The sequence below is a fragment of the Macaca nemestrina genome, chromosome 20, assembly GCF_043159975.1.
Source record: "Macaca nemestrina isolate mMacNem1 chromosome 20, mMacNem.hap1, whole genome shotgun sequence".
Taxonomy (NCBI): domain Eukaryota; kingdom Metazoa; phylum Chordata; class Mammalia; order Primates; family Cercopithecidae; genus Macaca; species Macaca nemestrina.
In genome coordinates, this window is record NC_092144.1 from 14,061,900 (window position 1) to 14,082,986 (window position 21,087).

The 21,087-nt window shown below is 43.9% G+C and overlaps 1 protein-coding gene across 1 annotated transcript in view; it reads right to left on the reverse strand.

Annotated features, from left to right (window-relative positions):
• Positions 1-16,838: 16,838 nt before the first annotated feature.
• LOC105486850 (adhesion G protein-coupled receptor E2) overlaps positions 16,839-21,087 on the reverse strand; it is a 39,128-nt gene continuing 34,879 nt past the window's right edge. Inside the window, 3 exon segments of the mRNA XM_071087564.1 lie at positions 16,839-19,132; positions 19,325-19,435; positions 19,521-19,689. Coding sequence (XP_070943665.1) covers positions 19,106-19,132; positions 19,325-19,435; positions 19,521-19,689 — 307 coding nt within the window. The 3' untranslated portion in view covers positions 16,839-19,105.

The window sequence follows — 21,087 nt, forward strand, 5'->3', positions numbered from 1 at the left end:
AAAAAACTGTCAGTAATTTTCTTAGTAACTATTTTATTTATTTATTTATTCGAGACAGTGTCTCGCTCTGTTGCCCAGGCTGCAGTGCAATGATGCGATCTTGGCTCACCGCAACCTCCGCCCGCCAGGTTCAAGCGACTCTCCTGCCTCAGCCTCCTGAGTAGCTGGGATTACAGGCATGTACCACCATGCCGGCCAATTTTTTTTTTTTTTTTGTATTTTTAGTAGAGATGGGGTTTCTCTATGTTGGTCAGGCTGGTCTCAAACTCCCGACCCCAGGTGATCCACTAGCCTCGGTCTCCCAAAGTGTTGGGATTATAGGCGTGAGCCACCGCACCCTGCCCGGTAACTCTGTTTTATGGTTATTTACAATTCTGTAAAGCAGTGTTTCACAAACCTCGAAGCAGAGGAAACAGGACGTACATTTTACAACAGAGGGATAAGCTCTGTGACACGCTTAAGTGTCCTTATCGTCTTTAGCTTGGGAGTTAAGTAAACGTAGGTAGTGAGAGTTCTGAGAAAAACCAATTTAGTGAAACATGTCATCTGAATTGAAACTTTTAATTTGATTTGATTTTTTTCCTTTGTGATTTTTATTTTTTGTGGGTGCATAGTAGGTGTATATATTTACAGGGTACGTTATATGTTTTGATGCAGGCACGCAATGTGAATTAAGCATATAATGGGGAATGGGGTATCCATCCCCTCAAGCATTTATCCTTTGAGTTACAAACAATCCAATTACACCCTTTATATTATGTTTAAATGTACAATTAATTTATTGACAACAGTCACCTTATTGTGCGATCAAATAGTAGATCTTATTCATTCTTTATATTTCTTGTACCTGTTAACCATCCCCACCTCCCCACAGCCCCTCACTACCCTTCCCAGCCTCTAGTATCCATCCTTCTACTTTCTATGTCCATTAGGTCATTTGTCTTGATTTTTAGATCTCATAAATAAGTGAGAACATGTGACGTTTTGTCTTTCTGTACATGGCTTATTTCACTTAGCATAATGACCCCCAGTTCCATCCATGTTGTTGCAAATGACAGGCAAATCCAGCTAGCAAGATGATTTCAATAACAAGAGCTTTTAAGGGAGAAACGGAAAGTCCTGCTTTCTTTCTTTCTTTTTTTTTTTTTTTTTTTTTTTAAATGGAGTCTCGCTCTGTCGCCCAGGCTGGAGTGCAGTGGCCGGATCTCAGCTCACTGCAAGCTGCGCCTCCCGGGTTCACGCCATTCTCCTGCCTCAGCCTCCCGAGTAGCTGGGACTACAGGCGCCTGCCACCTCGCCCGGCTAGTTTTTTGTTTTTTGTTTTTTGTTCTTTGTTTTTTTTTTTTTTTTGTATTTTTTAGTAGAGACGGGGTTTCACCGTGTTAGCCAGGATGGTCTCGATCTCCTGACCTCGTGATCCACCCGTTTCGGCCTCCCAAAGTGCTGGGATTACAGGCTTGAGCCACCGCGCCCGGCTCCTTTCTTTCTTTTTTAAATCTTGTTTTCTTATTTCCTTTCTTAGAAGGGACTTGTAAGCTATCTTTCTGCAATTTTATGTATCATTTAAAATTGAGTTTTCTACCACAAGAATTAGAAAGATTCTGATTTGTTTCACAGAAAAATCTGAACTGACGTTTTTTGAGCCACGAAGAGGAGAAATAAGACTCTTCTTCATGTTTGTTGTGTGTTACAAAAAATTCATCACATCAGACATTTGAAGAAAGTCATTGAAGACATATGTGATGCTCAATTCTTGCAGAATCTGGAATTTTTCTGTGCGTTACAGCAAACTCTTGGTCCAAGTTCTTGGTCACCTGGGTTTAAGATCTTTTCTAAGGCCGGGCGCGGTGGCTCAAGCCTGTAATCCCAGCACTTTGGGAGGCCGAGGCGGGCGGATCACAAGGTCAGGAGATCGAGACCACAATGAAACCCCGTCTCTACTAAAAATACAAAAAATTAGCCGGGCGCGGTGGCGGGCGCCTGTAGTCCCAGCTACTCGGGAGGCTGAGGCAGGAGAATGGCGTGAACCCAGGAGGCGGAGCTTGCAGTGAGCCGAGATTGCGCCACTGCACTCCAGCCTGGGCAACAGTGTGAGACTCCGTCTCAAAAAAAAAAAAAAAAAAAAAAAAAAAAAAGATCTTTTCTACAGCTTCTCCTTCCTGCAAACACTCTTCTGGATGCTAGAATTCTATAAGGAGAACGAGCCTCAAAGGACTTTCATAGCAACAACATCCAAAAAGACTGGGGTGTTCACACTATGGTCTGAGTTTCTTAATTTCTTTGTTCTCTATTTCTATGGGTTTACTTACCCACTTTTTTTTTTTTTTTTTGTACTTTAAGTTCTAGGGTACATGTGCACAACGTGCAGGTTTGTTACATATGTATACATGTGCCATGTTGGTGTGCTGCACCCATCAACTCGTCAGCACCCACCAACTCGTCATTTACATCAGGTATAACTCCTTAAAAATATATTTACTCACTATGTCTAAAGCAAAGATCAAAATAACTCTTTGTGGAGCTTATGAGACAAATACAATATTTCTTCCAGCTAGAGTTAGCACAGAGGCCCAAGGAACCCTGGAAATCAACGTTACAGTTATATTCCTACCGTAGAATTTATAAAATATACTCTACAATATGCCATCTTCTTTTTCCTTCATGCTGATATAGAGACAGATTTTGAAACCCCAAACAGGAATGTGTGCCAAGTTCCATCTCAAAGGAATGGCATTCAGAGTTTCTAGGCCTTCTAATCATATGCCCTTTCCGTGGTGCATTTCTGCTTTTCTTGAACAGATGTACTATACAGTTAAAAAAAATCTTGAAGATTTTGGCCGGGCGCGCTGGCTCACGCCTGTAATCCCAGCACTTTAGGAGGCCGAGGCGGGTGGATCACGAGGTCAGGAGTTCGAGACCATCCTGGCTAACACGGTGAAATCCCGTCTCTACTAAAAATACAAAAAATTAGCCGGATGTGGTGGCGGGTGCCTGTAGTCCCAGCTACTCGGGAGACTGAGGCAGGAGAATGGCATGAACCTGAGAGGTGGAGCTTGCAGTGAGCCGAGATCGCGCCACTGCACTCCAGCCTGGGTGACAGAGCAAGACTCCATCTCAGAAAAAAAAAAAAAAAAAAAAAAAAAATTGAAGATTTCCTGCATATCCATTAATAGAGGCAATCAAGAGTGACTATATCTGTCACTTGAATTTTAAGCTACTGCTTTTTCAAATATGATCCAAATATTGAAATTAATAGGCAAAGATATCTTTTTGACTTTTTAAAAACTTATTTTTAATTGTGGTTAAAAAAAAAAAACCACATACAATGAAATTTGCCATCTAAACCATTTTTAAGTGTAAACGTCAGTAGTGTTAAGTTTATTTACATTGTTGTGGTCTCCCAAAGTTTTCTTTTTGAAAACTGAAACTCTGTATGTACTAAGCTTTTCCAACCTGCATGTGGCCCAGGATGGCTTTGAATGTGACCTGACACAAATTTATAAACTTTCTTAAAATATTGAGATTTTTTTTTTTTTTTTAGCTCATCAACTATTGTTAGTGTTAGTGTATTTTATGCGTGGCCCAGACTATTATTATTATTCTAACGTGGCCCAGGCAAGCCAAAAAATTGGACACCCTGCAGTCTATATCCATTAAACAACAACTTCTATTTCCCTCTAGCTCTAGCCTTTGGTAACCACCATTCTTCTTTCTGTTTCTATGAAATTGATTACTTTAGATACCTCATAGAAGTGAAATTACACAGTATTTGTCTTTTTGTGACAAATTTATTTCAGTTAGCATAATATCTTAAAGGTTTTCCTTGTTATAGTATGTGACAAAACTTCCTTTCTTTTAAGGCTGAGTAATATTCCATTGTATGGATGGACCACATTTAATTTATTCATTCATCCATCCATGCACATTTGGGTTCTTTCTAACTCTGGGCCCTTCCAGATATTCAGCCCTATGAGACCTTCCACAGTCTTCCCCCAACACTCCGCACTCATTCTCCATTGACATTAAAGTTACTGCCATTCCTCCTTACATCCTCACTCCTTCTTATGTTTCCCCAACCCTCATACTCCATTGCCCTCTTTCACAACAATACATTCCAATTTCTCACAGTTCTCCCTGCCCCCCACTTTGTACTCATGGTTCGAGCTACCTGAGAACCTTCTTTCTACACCAGATGACTGAGTCCATACCCTCCAGTGTACTTTGAGTTTTTACAGTCCAGCCTGCTCTCCTCATTTCCCTCAGGCCCCACACCTGCCCAGTTCTCACTCCCTCCCCTCTTGTTCCTGCTTCACCTCATACCTATTCATATTCGGCCCACCATACGAAATCCCTACAAGCTCTCCAAGTCCACCCTCCATTGCTGCACCAGCCTCCCTGTATCCTCTTTCCTTCCTAGTCTCTCTCATTCGTGCCCTATTCAACTTGGTCTCCTCATGTGATAACTCCAACTTATACCTTATGCAGTCGCTCCCCAACTCCCTGTTGCTCCAACTTTCTCCCCAGGCTCTCCACAACACCCAGTGCCTCCTCTCAATATCAGTCTCTTCCAATGCCACCCAACACCTCTCAGGCGTCCTCACAACATCCCCAATCTTCCCATCTTCATTTTCTCTTTTCTTTTTCTTTTGTGAGACTGTGTTTCACTCTTGTTGCCCAGGCTGGAGTGCAATGGTGCGATCTTGGTTCAATGCAACCTCCGCCTCCCAGATTCAAGCCATTCTCCTGCCTCAGCCTCCCGAGTAGCTGGGATTACAGGCACCCGCCACCATGCCCAGTTAATTTTTGTATTTTTAGTAGAGATGGGGTTTCACCATGTTGGCCAGGCTGTTCTTGAACTCCTGACCTCAGGTGATCTGCCTGCCTCGGTCTCCCAAAGCGCTGGGATTATAGGCGTGAGCCACCACGCCTGGCCACCATCTTCATTTTCAGAATGTTTCACTTAGTTCTTCCCAGCCCCTTCCCTCTTATCCCACCATCAGTCTTTCTTTCTTCTTCCTTTCCTTTCCCTTCCCTTCCCTCCCCTCCCCTCCTTCCTTCCTTCTTCCATCTTTCCTTCCTTTTTTTTTCTTCCCTTCCTCCCTCCCTTCCTCCCTTCCTTTCTTTCATTGTTTTCTTTTTTCTTCTTTCTTTGCTTTTCCTTTCTCTATCTTTTTTTTCTTTGTCTTTCTCTCTCTCTTTCTGTATTTCTTGCACTGTAAATTTAAGAGTTTATTATTCAAAAAAAGTTAAAGCTAGCAAAGCAGTTTGTAATAGCCCAAACTGGGAATAACCCAAATGTCTATCACCAGTGATTTTTAAAAGTTTCAACTTTTATTTTAGATTCTGAGGGTACACGTTCAGGTTTGTTACAAGGGTATATTGCATGATGCTGAGGTTTAGGGTACAAACGAATCCAGTTAGTGAGCACAGTACCTGACAGGTAGTTTTTCAACCCTTGCCCTCCTCCCTCCCTCCTCCATCTAGTAGTCCCCATTGTCTAATGTTCCCATCTTTATATTCACGCATACCCAATATTTAGCTCTCTCTTAAAGGTGAGAACATGTGGTATTTGGTTTTCTATTTCTAAGTTAATTCACTTAGGATGATGGTTCCAGCTGCATCCATGCTGTTGCAAAACACACCACCCTCAGTCTTTCAAACACCCATCCCAGAATGCCCTAAATGTAGATATTTAGGACATTCGTAGGCAGTCCTTCACATGCTGCCCTGGTCTCAAGCACCATCCCTCCCTCCCCCTCCCCCCCACCATTGGCCCCTTTATTCATTCAATTTCTCTTCTTTTCCCCTCATTATTCCTCCTTACAATTCCCATTTCAGCCACCCAACTAATTCGGAAGAATTTCCGTATCCAGTACTCTCTTGTATGTTCAGATCACTAGAATCCAACCTCTGGATATCAAAGTATCACTACTGGAGCTTGAAGACTCCAGATCTGCAGATTCTGAAGCTTGCAGGTCAGTGGCCCTGGACTTTCAAACTTCCGGTCCCATGACATCCAGGCTCCTTAACTTCCGGCTTCCGGGAGCTTAGTCACATACTTCTGGTTTCCGAATTGTAGGTTCCCCGCAAGGAGACTAAGGCTTAGATGGGTCTTTGTTTCCCCAGTTGCGCAATGACTGTTAGATGCAAAAAGGGGAAAACAGCCAGGGAAACTGCTTACAGTGGACCCCCAAGGTGGAGAGCTGGAGGGAGAGGGTTCTTCAAACGTGTACCCTTCAAACTTGTACCCTAGCTCCCTTGTCTGCTGTCTTTGGTGGGCGTGGTCTTGTACTTCAAATCCAGCTGAGAAGCCAAACTCTACCTTAGAGCTGTATTTCATGTTTCTAACTGGATGATATAATTCTGGAGAAATGAGATGGGAAACTCCGCTGCCTGCTTGCCCCTTAACTATTGTTTGTCTTTGGGTTTCTTACTAAATACCAGAGCTTAATGTTTATTTTCTTACTTAATATTCAAACACAACCCATGAGCAAATTAACATTATTTCCATTATAAATAAAGAGAATCGACTTAATAAATTTAAAAAGGTGAAGATACGGGGGCAAATGGATACTGCCATCTGCTGACCCTAGAGTTTCCTCTGACCTACCTTCCCCAACCTTGTCTGTGTTTCACCTCTGCCATGTCCTTAGAGAGGCTGTGTGTCCCCTAGACCACAGAGTTCATTGCACTGCACCTTTCCTTTCTCCTCGTTTTCCATCTTACAAATAATCAATATTCCTGGATATAGGATCATGTCTGTCTTATATGTTTTAGCTTCTCTCAATTTAGCATTATGCCTTTCACAAGAGTATAGGAATACCTCATTTCATTGCCCTTCACAGATATTGCATTTTTTACACATTGAATGTTTATGGCAGCCCTGTGTCGAGCAAGTCTGTTGGTACCATTTTCCCAACAGCATGAGCTCACTCTGTGTCCCTGCATGAACATTTTTTAGAAATAAACTATTTTTAAATTAAAGTATGGACATTTAAAAAACACAGAATGCTATTACACACATTACGGTATAGGGTAAGCATACTTTTATTTACACTGAGAAACCAAAAAATGTGTGTGACTTGCTTTATTGCAATATTCACATTATTGTGGCGATCTGGAACAGAAGTTGCAGTATCTCTGAAGTGTGCCTATAAGTGCTCATCAAATATGTGATGAATGGATGAATAAATTAGTGTAGAGTGAAGTGCTTCTGTGAATCTGAACATCATGGTCTGGAAACTAAAATCTGGCCCACCATCTGTTTCTGTACAGCTAAGAATAGTTTTTACATTTTTCAAATGGGTGAAAAGAAATAAAAAGAAGAATGATATTTTGTGTCACATGACTGATACATGAAGTTCAAGTTCAGTGTCCATAAAGTTTTATTAAAACATAGCCATGATCATTCATTTATGATTGTCTATAGCTGTTTTCATACCACAGTGGTAGAGTTGAGTTGCTGTAAATACCTGTCCCACAAAGCCTAACATGTACACTATCAGGCTCTTTAAGAAAACATTTGGCGACCCCTGCCCTAGGTAGACTCTATGGGGATATGGGCTCTGCACTCATAGGGCCCCACGTGTTCCAAGCCTCCAGCTGTGGGTTCTGCTTCCTCAAGCAGCAGCTGACTCTGACATTCCCCATCTCACCTCAGCAGTCTCTATCATGCAAAGGGCATGCAGAATCCCATGCACCCATCATGCATGTAATAAAAGGCAGATGTTATATGGTCTCTTGAACCAGGCTTAGGCATGGAGGTTGAGGATCAGGAGTGACTTGAGGGTACTGACTGACAGAGCAGGAGCCCCATTATTTTGGACAAACACTGCCACTTTAAGTTTCAGCTTCCTTTTCAGACTTCTGGATTTAAGGAAATTGCTTTTTTAAAAACTATAAGCAGCCAAAAAAAGCAGACAGTAAAACACAGTTAAAACAGCTCGGGCACAGAGGAAGGTGGGGGAAAAGTCTCTTGGGTAACTGCCAAACTTCGCCTTCACACAATGGGCCCCAGTAAAACAGTGGGCCTTAATAAGCACATTCCTTTCCCTCCAGGTGCACTAAAATAGGGAAGCTAAAAGCAGACTTGGGGGGTATCCCTGCAGCTGCAGAAAAATGTATAAAAACAAACACACCGCTCTCCCTCCCATATAATAACAAAACAAAACAAAACAAAACAAAAAAAACCACAGAAGCAGTCCAAGCCTCTAATAAACTCTCCCACCCTAAATCCTTAAAAACTCTTAGTCTGTAAAAAAGTGTGACTCTAACCTAACTCAGCCAGCAGCCCCTCTCAGGTGTGTTTTCTCTAAAATAAACCTGTCTTAACCATCAAGCCACCTTTTGTGTTTCTTTCCTCTTTCTTTAATTCTTACACTGACCTAGTGGAGGCTTGGCAAGGATGCTTGTACCAAGTGGGTCACTTCTGCACTATCTATAGAGAAGGAGAAATGGCTAAAAGTAGAGATACCAGGTTGCCAACAATGGTTACTTGGGGGGTAGCATTCAAAGTTCTCCAAAGACCCTAAATCAATACTCATTGAGTTTATATAGACAGGCACAGAGCAGTGAAAAATGTGAGTTGCACTGGAAAATGTTCCCAGCTGAGTTGACAAAGCAATGCTCTGTACTGTTTTGGTTCTTATACAAAGGTGCCCAGAGGATAGAGATGGTAGGTAGTGTAGGGCAGTGCAAGAAGCTCCAGCTCTGGGACCGGTTGGATGGGGTTTGAATCCTAACCCTGGCTCATGTTAGTGGGATGGCCTCAGTCAAGTCACTTAACACTCAGGATCTCAATTTCTCTTTTGTAAAACAAATAGAGGCCAGGTGCAGTGGCTCATGCCTGTAATCCCAGCACTTAGGGGGGCTGAAGCCTGTGGAGCGCCTGAGCTCAGGAGATTGGGACCTGAGCCTGGGCAGCATAGTGAGACCCATGTCTCTACAAAAAATACAAAAATTAGCTAGGTGTGGTGGCACGCACCTGTAGTTTCAGCTACGTGGGGGGCTGAGGCAGGAGGATTGCTTGGGCCTTGGGAGGTCGAGGCTGCAGTGAGCAGTGTTTGTACCACTGTACTCCAGCATGGGTGACAAAGCAAGACCCTGCCTCAAAAAAAATTAGAATCTACCAGCTTGAGTTGCTTTTGGAACTTAACATTATAATCTATGTGAGATTTTATATATACATACATATTTCCCCTAGGAGCAATGGTTAAGTATTTGCTAATTCAGTGTTCACAGTGACTTTATAGAGTTATAATTACTGCAAATAAAGACAATCAACTGCACTTTCAAATTGTTGTGGTAAGTGGCTGTGTTAATATCCTAACACTGTACAGGGATGCCCATTTCCTACAACCAAACCAGCCCTGAATATTGTCCAACTGTTCAGTTTTTGATAATTTGATAGAATTTTGTTCTTGTATTATTATTATACTTTCCCTGATTACTAGTGAGGATAAACATCCTATGTAATTATTAGCCATTTGTCTTTCCTTTCCTATAATTTATTTATTGTAGTTATTTTTTAAAGAGATAGGGTCTTCCTCTGTCACCCAGGCTGGAGTGCAGTGGTACGATCATAGCTCACCGCAGCCTTGAACTCCTGCACTCAAGTGATCCTCCTGCCTCGGCCCCCTGAGTAGCTGGGACTATGGGTGCATGCCACCACAGCCCACTCTTTTTTTTTTTTTTTTTTTTTTTGGTAGAGACAAGGTCTTGCTATGTTGCCCAGGCTTGTCTCAAACTTCTGGCCTCAAACGATCTGGCCAACTTAGCCTCTCAGAGTGTTGAGATTACAGGCACAAGTCATTGTGCCTGGCCCATATGGTTTCTTTATTCATACATTTGTATATATTTTTTTCTAGTTTCTTGTTTACTTTTTTAAATAAATGGTTTGAAAGAGTTCTTTCTAAGTTAATTTTTTGCTCTTTTTTTCTGAGACAGAGTCCTACTCTGTCACTCAGGCTGGAGTGCAGTGATGAGATCTCGGCTCACTGTAGCCTCCACCTCCCAGGTTCAAGTGATTCTCCTGCCTCAGCATCCCAAGTAGCTGAGACTACAGGTACATACTACTGCACCCTGCTAATTTTTTGTATTTTGTCTGTACAGATAGGATTTCACCATGTTGCCCAGGTTGGTCTTGAACTACTGGACTCAAGTGATCCGCCTGCCTTGGCCTCCCAAAGTGCTGGGATTGCAGGCATGAGCCACCGCACCTGGCCTATTTTATACTCTTAACGTTAATAATGTAAATATTTTAATTATTTGACATCAAACTTTGTTTATGATGTTGTTATTTAGAAGCTTTAAGATTTGTTGAAGTAAAACATTTCAGATTTTTATTTTATTGCTTTTGCTTTTTGGTTCTTGATTAAGAAGCGTTTCTGTAGCTGGAGGTTATAGTTCCTGGAATTACATATATTTCCATTTATTATGTTAATGACTTTACTATTTATTTTTAGACTTTCAGTTCATCAACCTATATCTGTGCAACTTCAAAACTTTTTCTAAATTTTAATTTTTTGGGGACAGGGTCTCACTTTGTTACCCAGGCTTGAGTGTGGTGGTGTGATCATAGCTCTCTGTAACCTCGAACTCCTGGGTTCAAGCGACCCTCCCACCTCATCCTCCCATGACTGGGACCACATCTGGCTGTGCCCACGTGTGCCACTGAAGTGGCGTCATTGTCTGGGGTAATACCCAAGGTTTGTTGTCTCATGTCAAGAAAATTAAGGACATGGACACACACAAGGAATGAGTTTAGGAGTGGAGGGTTTTTTTTTTTTTTCTCTTTTAGACAGAGTCTTGCCCTGTTGCCCAGGCTGGAGTGTAGTGGCATGATCTCGGCTCACTGCAACCTCTGCCTCCTGGGTTCAAGTAATTCTCCTGCCTCAGCCTCCCGAGTAGCTGGGATTACAGGTGTGTGCCACCACACTTGGCTAATTTTTGTATTTTTAGTAGAGACAAGGTTTCACTATGTTGACCAAGCTGGTCTTGAGCTCCTGACCTCAGGTGATCCACCCACCTCAGCGTCCCAAAGTGCTGAGATTACAGGCATGAGCCACTGTGCCTGGCCAGGAGCAGAGGTTTAACAGGCAAAACGAAGAGAAAGGAGAACAGTTCTCTCTCTTGTGTGGGAGAGGGGCAAATGAATGGGACCCTCGTCATAGTGCACCGGATTTTGTAGACAGGCTTGAGAAGGCGGTGTCTGATTTACCTAGGGCCTACCCCTATGTAAGCTGGTCACCCCACCCTAATCTTATTATGCAAATGAGCTTTCCACTTGGCTGATGCTATGTTGTCTGCTATTTACTGTACACATGGCTGGCAAAGAGAAGGGAACTTGGAGCCGCCATTTTGGACATGCCTAGTCTAGGTAGCTTTTTCCTATTGGCACAGCCGCCGGCATCCACCCGTGCAAGCTTCCGGCTTGCTTATCTATGTCTGCAGCTCGATTTTACAGGCTGCTCTTTGTTAGAAAAGAAAATGATTTGGGACTGCTTTTCATTAAACAGAAAATCTTACTGAGGACTTCCTACCCTTGCTATTTACCTAAATGACTTCTCCTTAACTCCTATATCACCACCATGCTTGGCTAATTTTTAAGTTTTTTGGGGGGTAGAGATGGGTCTCACTCTGTTGCCCACGCTGATCTCAAACTCCTGGGCTCGAGCCATCCTCCTCCCTCACCCTTCCAAAGTGCTAGGATTACAGGGCATGAACTGTGCCATACCCATTTTCGAAGTTTCATGGTCATGTAGAATCTCTATTCAAGGAAAGCAGATAACAGACAGGGGAAAGGGCATTTGCTTGGCACATTTAGGAGTTTTGCAGGTCATTCCTTAGAAATGGAATTTGTTGCACATTCCTGATCTGAGAAACTTTAGAAATTTTTCTGCATGTTGGTGTGAAGATGAAAGAAGACGGTGTTTATAAAACAGTTTATACTTCAATTGCCTAGCAGTAGAAACTTGATTTCTGGGAATTTCAGCTTCTGAGTCAACTCTAGCTGCAAGAGCCACTTCATTTTCCCCTAAAAGCTCCATGAAGGCAGAAGCCGTGTCTCTCTTGATCTATGTGTGAATAATCAGTATTTTTCACGTGACTAAATAATCAAACCCGTAGAACTAGAGAACAGCAACAACGAAAAAAATTAAGAAATCCAGATTGTGGTGTGAACATTCTAGCCCTTTCGGATGTTGTTGCTATGAAAATCCTCTTAGGCTCGTTTTCCTGCTTCATTTTAAGATCTGGAAGAGTCTTTGTAGGAAGCAGAGGCTGTGGGAGAACCTTCTATACCTTCATAAATATTGTGCTTCAGAGTGACCAAGATATGGGCCACTGCTGGCCATCTGTATGCTGAGAGTTTGTGGGGCATATTGTAGGGCATGGAAGAATTCTGGTTTCTGCAGGAATTGAATGCCAAGCATGCCTTCCATGACATCCTTCATATTGCTGACACGGTGAATTTCTTGAAACACACAGAACAAAGTCTTTTCTTTCCCCTCTAAATGGCTGAAATATTGTTCAGATTTTCCACGGGCAAAGAGGGAAGATCTTATTCAGAAGATTTTTCTAGTTAACCTGAAATATATATATATGTATATATTTTGTTGTTGAGACAGTTTCACTCTTGTCGCCTGGGCTGGAGTGCAATAGCGTGGCCTCGACTCACTGCAACCTCCACTTCCTGGGTTCAAGTGATTCTCCTGCCTCAGCCTCCCAAGTACCCGGGATTACAGGCATGTGCCACCACGCCCGGCTAATTTTGTATTTTTAGTAGAGACAGGGTTTCACCTTGTTGGCCAGGCTGGTCTCGAACTCCTGACCTCAGGTGATCCGCCTGCCTCAGCCTCCCAAAGTGCTGGGATTACAGGTGTGAGCCACTGTAATATATTTCAGCCCAGCCTGAAATATATATTTTTAGAAATATCTATAAGACTATAGAAAGAAAACCTATAATTTCCATTTTAAAAAGAAAATAAGAAATTAGTTAAATAAGTAGATTATAGCTGCTTGTGCCACAAAAATAAGTAACTATGTGAGATGATAGATATGTTAATTTGCTTCACATGTAGATAACCATTTTATTATCTATATGTATACCATAACTTCATGGGTTAAACCTCAAATATATGCAATAAAATTTATTTAAAAAAAGAAATTTAAGAAGTCTTTTTTTTTTTTTTTTCTTTTTAGAGACAGGGCCTTGCTCTGTCACCCAGGCTGGAGTGCAGTGGCACCATCTCTGCTCACTGCAACTTCCACCTCCCAGGTTCAAGTGATCCTCCTGCCTCAGCCTCCTGAGTAGCTGCAACTACAGGCATGTGCCACCATGCCCGGCTCATTTTTTAATTTTAATTTTTTGTAGAGATGGGGACTCACTGTATTGCCGAGGTTGGTGTTGAACTTCTGGGCTCAACTGATCCTCCCATCTCAACCTCCCCAAAATGCTGGAATTCTAGGCGTGAGCCACCATGCCTGGCCAAGAAGTCGTTAATCATAAGGTTTTCTTACCATATATATTTGTCAGGGCAACATCAAGAGGCCATGTCAGCTTTCATTTTGCTCCATCCCGTTCTTAGAGGCCCCATCTTTGTATGCCTCCTAAACCCCAAGTTACCAAAGTTAAGAGGAAGTAAACATGCTGCAGTAAAATATCTATCTGGGCGAGGCGCAGTGACTCACGCCTGTAGCAGCCAATGTTCCACCAGGTGCAGTGGTTCACACCTGTGATCCCAGCACTTTGGGAGGCCGAGGTGGGCAGATCACTTGAGGTCAGGAATTCGAGACCAGTCTGGCCAACATGGTGAAACCCTGTCTCTACTAAAATACAATAATAATAATAATAATAATAATAATAATAATAATAATAAATTAGCCAGGCTTAGTGGCAGGCGCCTGTAGTTCCAGCTACTCGGGAGGCTGAGGCAGGAGAATCGCTTGAACCTGGGAGGCGGGGGTTGCAGTGAGCCGAGATGGCACCACTGCACTCAAGCCTGGGCGACAGAGTGAAACTCTCTCTCAAAAAAAAAAAAAAAAAAAAAAAGATGTACCAAAAAAAAAAAAGGGTGATTATAGTTAACATTAATCTACCATACATTTCAAAATAGCTGGAAGAGAATAATTTGAATGTTATTGGTATGAAGAAAAGATAAATATTTAAGGTGATAGATATCCCAGTTACCCTGATTTGCTTATATGAATGTAGCAAATTATCACATGTGCCTAGAAACTATGTACGTCTATTATGGATCAATTAAAAAACATTTAAAAAGATCTACCTGTTTCCAAATGTGTCTTGACCTCTGAGGTCCAGTGTTTGTGTAATGTTGCTTTAAATGTGGAGTTATAAAAGAAGGCAGGTGGGAAATTAATGAAATGTTAGAAGTGTTATCTATTGTTAATCACATAAGATTTAAAGGAAGAAGGACTGAGTTCCTTTTTTTTTTTTTCTGAGACAGGGGTCTTGCTCTGTTGCCCAGGCTGGAGCACAGTGGTGGGATCGTAGCTCACTGGAGACTCAACCTCCTGGGCTCAAGCGATCCTTCAATTTCAGCCTCCTGGTAGCTGGGACTACAGGCACGCACCACCATGCCTGGCTAATTTTTGTATTTTTTGTAGAGATGGAATTTTGCCATGTTACTTTCCCACGATGGTCTGGAACTCCTGAGCTAAAGTGATCTTCCCGCCTTGGCCTCCCAAAGTGCTGGGATTACAAGCGTGAGCCAATGCACCAGGCCTGAATTCCTTTTTTCCACACCTTTTCCATCTCCAGTATGAGTTAGCTATTCCCAGGTTCATAGGAAACTTAGTGTAATTTCTAGGGTTCGAGATGGGCAGCTTCACTCGCTTATATAGTTAGTATTTAATGGATAATTAATATGTGCTCAAGAGGTTAATATTGTGCTTCAGGAAATTATTCAGTAGTGATCACAAGACATTCTGTTTGTATGAAACAAGACTGCAGAAAGCCGTGGCAGGGACTGCAGAATAAAAGCAAGACACACACATTTTCTTTTCTTTTTCTTTTTTTTATTTTGAGACTGAGTCTCACTCTGTCACCCAGGCTGGAGTGCAGTGGCTCAATCTCGGCTTTACTGCAACCTCTGCCTCCTGCGTTCAAGCAATTCTTGTGCCTCAGCCTCCCAAGTAGCTGGAATTACAGGCACCCATCACCATGCCTGACTAGTTTTTGTATTTTTAGTAGATGTGCGGTCTTGCCATGTTGGCCAGGCTGGTCTCAAACTCCTGACCTCAAGTGATCTGCCCGCCTTGGCCTCCCAAAGTGTTGGGATTACAGGTGTGAGCCAGCATGCCCGGCCAAGACACATACATTTTCAAACACCAGAGATACCAAGTTTTAGGAAACAGTAGAAGATAAAATGACATTAAGTAACGCAACGGGTTTTCTTGGTCCTTTGTCTGTAGTTGGCAGGAATATCTGATCACACACCTAAATTTCAGAAGCCTTTTTTTGGCTATCTGATGGCCTAACTCTAATTCCCTACACAAAAGGACATGTTTCCTTCCTTCAATGTGTATATTATTTCCAGTGGCTGTGTGGGGTGGAAGGGTGATAAATATTTATGCAAATATCTACAATATGAGGCAGATTTTGATGATTCTGCAATAGGTAAACCCAAACTATATGGGTATGATAGACAGAATAATGACCCCCCAAAGAGGTTCACATCCCTAATCCCCAGAACCTGTAATTGCTACTTGACATGGAGAAGGAGACTTTGCAGATATGGTTATGAAAAGGATCTTGAGACAGGAAAATTGCCCTGGATTGTCTTGGTGAACCCAACGTAATCACTGAGGTCTTTATAAGTATGAAGGATGTAGGAGAGTCAAAGACAGGGATGGGCGGGACGCAGTGGCTCACGTCTGTAATCCCAGCACTTTGGGAGGCCAAGGCGGGCAGATGGCTTGAGGCCAGGAGTCCAAGACCAGCCTGGCCAACATGGTGAAACCCTGTCTCTACTAAAAATACAAAAATTAGCCGGGCGTGGTGGCGGGCACCTGTAATCCTAGCTACTCGGGAGGCTGAGGCAAGAGAATTGCTTGAACCCAGGAGACAGAGTTTGCAGTGAGCCCAGATGGTGCCACTGTACTCCAGCCTGAGTGACAGAGCAAGTGAGGCTCTGTCTAAAAAAAAAAGACAGGATGGAGATTTAATGACAGAAGCAGGAAAGAGGGATGACTGACATGGCTTGATGATGGAATCTATAGTGTGGGTGAAAGTCTTACCTTTGGAGAGGACAAAAGAAATTCAGTCAAAATATGGGAATGTGGAAGGCGGATGTTCACGTTTGGTTGTATGATTGAGAGCATGGAGTTTACAATGTGTCACATGATGACTTGGATTTGTCTGTGTGTGTGTGTGAGAGAGAGAGAGAGAGAGACATAGGTGGTGAGGGCATTTAGTGAGAACAGAAGAGGAAATAGAAGATCCTGTGTTGGAAACAGGGATTGTGCAGGTTGGATGAAAAAGGTAATGAGGCCAGGCGCGGTGGCTCACGCCTGTAATCCCAGCACTTCGGGAGGCCAAGGTGGGCAGATCATTTGAGGTTGGGAATTTGAGACCAACCTGACCAACATCTCTACTAAAAATACAAAATTAGCCAGGCTTGGTGGCGCATGCCTGTAATCTCAGCTACTCGGGAGGTGGAGGCAGGAGAATCGCTTGAACCCGGGAGGCGGAGGTTGCGGTGAGCCAAGATAATGCCACTGCACTCCAGCCTGGGTAACAAGAGCAAAACTCCGTCTCAAAAAAAAAAAAAAAAAAAAGAGAAGAAAAGAAAAGAAAAAGGTAATGAGAGAAATGCAAATGCAGAAAGAGTGCCTGGCAGTATGGTGGGCTTCTTTTCAAAACTTAAAAAAAATTATTATTATTTATTTATTTACTTTAGACAAGGGATCTTGCTCTGTCACCCAGGCTGGAGTGCAGTGGCACAATCATAGCTCACTGTGGCCTTGAACTCCTGAGCTCAAGTGATCCTCCTGCCTTAGCCTCCCAAGCAGCTGGGATTATAGGCATGGACCACCATGCCCAGCTAGTTTTTATATTTTGTGTAGAGATGGGATTTTGCCATGCTGCCCAGGTTGGTCTCCATCTCCTGGGCTCAAGCCATCCTCTCGCCTCTGCCTCCCAAGTAGCTGGGACTACAGGCATGTGCCACCATACCCAGTGAATTTTAAAAACTTTTTTGTAGAGATGGGGTCTTGCTATGTTGCCCAGGCTGAATAGGCTCTCTCTCTCTCTCTCTCTCTCTTTCTTTTTTGACAGAGTATTGCTCTGTTGCCCAGGCTAGAGTACAGTGGCATGGGGCAATCTTGGCTCACCGCAACCTCTACCTCCCTGGTTCAAGCAATTCTTCTGCCTCAGCCTCCTGAGTAGCTGGGATTACAGGTGTGCACTACCACCCCTGGCTAATTTATGTATTTTTAGTAGAGATGGAGTTTTGCCGTGCTGGCCAGGCTGGTCTCGACCTCCTGACCTCAAGTGATTTGCTCACCTTGGCCCTCTGAAGTGCTGAGATTATAGGCATGAGCCACCATGCTCGGCCCTGAATGGGCTCTTTAAATGGGAAGGAAGACTCAAGAGGCCTAAATCTCACTGGCTGAAGAGACTGTACAAATCTGGCTTTTTTTTTTTTTTTTTTTTTTTTTTTTTTTTTTGAGATGGAGCCTCTCTCTGTCTCCCAGGCTGGAGTGCAGTGGTGCAATCTTGGCTCACTGCCAGCTCCACCTCCCGGGTTCACGCCATTCTCCTGCCTCAGCCTCCCGAGTAGCTCAGACTACAGCTGCCTGCCACCATGCCCGGCTAATTTTTTTTTTTTTGTATTTTTAGTAGAGATGGAGTTTCATTGTGTTAGTCAGGATGGTCTCGATCTCCTGACCTCGTGATCTGCCCGCCTCGGCCTCCCAAAGTGCTGGCTTAACAGGCTTGAGCCACTGTTCCTGGCTGATTTATGAAAAAGCGTTTAAACTGAGATATTTGCTATTGGTTAACGAGTCAAGGAGTTGCTCAAATATGAACCCTCTTAGAGCATCACCCGCTGATTCCCAGGTTGCCCCGTGTGTTTTTAAAACTTTATGTATTTACTTCTATTATTAGTATTATTTTTTAGAGAAGAGGTCTTGCTTTGTCATCCAGGCCGAAGTGCAGTGGCATAATCATAGCTCAGTGCAGCCTCAAACTCCTGGGCTCAAGTGATCCTCTCACCTCAGCTTCCTGAGGAGCTGGGACTACAGGTGCACACCACCACCCTCAGCTAATTTTTAAATGCTTTATAGGGATGAGGTCTCACTGGGTTGCTCAGGCTGGTCTGGAACTCCTGTCCTCAAGCAGCTGTCCTGCCTCAGACTCCTAAAGTGCTGGGATTACAGGCATAAGCCACCATCGCTGGCCCCAATACTGCTTTTCTTTCTGAGTTTTGCAGGGGGTAGAGGGTGCTAAGTAGAGGCACTGCCCACTACCCACTACTAAGTGTTGGTTGGTAGAGGCAGACTTGTTAAGAGAGCCTAAATCCCAGTTAACACCTATTTCTGTTTAATTCATAAATATGCACAGCGTTTCCTCCCATGCTTGCCTTTATGGGGTGGTGGTGCCAAGTGACTGTGAGATAGACCAGTATGTGGAGAAAAGGGATAGGGTAAATGCTTCTGAGTAGAATGTGCATCACTGCTTCAGATCAATTCCTGCTCATTTAGTTAACCATGTATGGCACACAGTAGGTGTCCAATAGGAGTGTTTGTGTGTGAGAGTCAAGATAAGCACAGCTCCCTAAGGAGTAAGAGCCAAGGATTTTTTTTTTTTTTAAGTTTTGGGATAGGGTCTCACTCTGTTGCCTGGGCTGGAGTGCAGTGGCATGATCATGGCTCACTGCAGCCTCAACCTACGGGGCTCAAATGATTGTCCCACCTCAGCCTCCTGAGGAGTAGCTGGGATTACAGGTGCATGCCACCATGTCTGGCTAATTTTTATTTTTATTTTTTGTAGAGATGGGATCTTGCTATGTTGCCCAGGCTCGTCTTGAACTCCTAGCCTCAAGTGATCCTCTTGCCTAGGCCTCCCAAATGCTGGGATGACAGGCTATGACTGTAATCCCAACAGGCCTGGCTGATTAAAAAAAAAAAAACAAAAAAACATGTAAACTGAGATCATTGCTAATGGTTAATGAGTCAAGGCATACTCAGATGTCAGCCTTTCTAGGGCATCGCCTGCTGTATTCCCAGGTTTCCTTGTGTGATAGGCACATGCTCCTCAGGTGGGTCGGTTAGTGAAATGCTCTGGAGCAATGCGTGATCTTACCGTGCTGGGTTTGGGGGTGTCAGCCTTCGCACTGCTGGAGAGTATGTGCATCTCAGACTCAGTTCTCAATTTCCTGAACCCTTTGGACCATTTCCTGTATTGCTCCCGGACCTGCAGAGGCAAAGCGTGCCCTGGGTCAGCTCACGGAAAGCAGTGAGGACAGGAAGAGTACTGGGCGGGAGCTGGGCAGTGGTACCTGCTGGCTGAGGAGGCAGTACACCAGGAAGATGAAGACGCCCTGCAGGCTGTTGATGATGGTGAAGAGGTAGGCCATGACCCGGGCAGCCGGACCCACCTGCAAGATGCCCAGACACCACGTGCAGCCCAGGATGAACAGCTGAGCTGTCGCTTTAAATGCCAGCATCCTGCATTGAATAAGAAAGGAGGCTGGTGATGCACCCAGAGAAACAGAATCAAGGCTATTTCATCTGTGCCCATGGAGTCCTCTGCCCTCCCCTGTAGATGATTTCTCAGACTGGGCTGTGATCAGCTTAGATCTTTACTGTCAATGATAGCCCACAACAGAAATGCCACCTGGGGCTGGGCGCGGTGGCTCACATCTGTAATCCCAGCACTTTGGGAGGCCGAGGCAGGAGGATCACCTGAGGTCAGGAGTTTGAGACCAGCCCAACCAACATGGTGAAACCCGGTCTTTGCTAAAAATAATACAAAAATTAGCCAGGCGTGGTGGAGGGCGCCTGTAATCCCAGCTACTCGGGAGGCTAAGGCAGTAGAATCGCTTGAACCCGGGAGGCGGAGGTTGCAGTGAGTCGAGATAGCGCCACTGCACTCCAGCCTGGGAGTGACAGAGCAAGACTCCATCTCAAAAAAAAAAAAAAAAAAAAAAGGTTATTTTTGAACATGCAAAGAGATTTCTGTGTTCATGAACTACACAGTCTCTTCAAATCACCAATACAACCAAAGCATGACATACGAAATTTGGAAACGATAATGACAGGAACCTAGAAGAAAGCTCATTAATTTTGCACAAGGGTGCCTGGAACAACAAACTGCTCAAGCCCTACAGAGGAATTTTTTTATTTTTATTTATTTATTTATTTATTTTGAGACGGAATCTCGCTCTGTCACGCAGGCTGGAGTGCAGTGGCGCGATCTCGGCTCACTGCGACCTCTGCCTCCCGGGTGCAAGTGATTCTCCCACCTCAGCCTCCTGAGTAGCTGGAATTATAGACGCCCACCACCACGCCTGGCTAATTTTTGTATTTTTAGTAGAGACAAGGTTTCACCATGTTGGCCAGGCTGGTCTTGAACTCGTGACCTCAAGTGATCCGCCTACCTCGGCCTCCCAAAGTGTTAGGATTACAGGCTTGAGCCACCATGCCCGGCCCCCGTAGAGGATTTAATGTTGATTAGGATTTTCCCAGAGGGAGGATTGCATGAGGAGTCATGAGGAGCCTGAACTGAGGATATGGTATGAAGGTGCAGGCTGGGCTGTGGGAACAGACATGAAAATGTACACATTCTTTGCACTGTTTTTTTTTGAGTTGGAGTCTCGCTCTGTCACCCAGGCTGGAGTGCAATGGTGCAGTCTCGGCTCACTGCAACCTCTGCCTCTCAGGTTCAAGCAATTCTCCTGCCTCAGCCTCCCAAGTAGCTGGGATTACAGGCGCAGGCCACCACAGCCCCCTAATTTTTGTATTTTTAGTAGAGACGGGGTTTCACCATGTTGGTCAGGCTGGTCTCTTTGGCCAAGCTAGTCTCGAACTCCCTACCTTGTGATCTGTCCCCTCCAACCCTTGGCT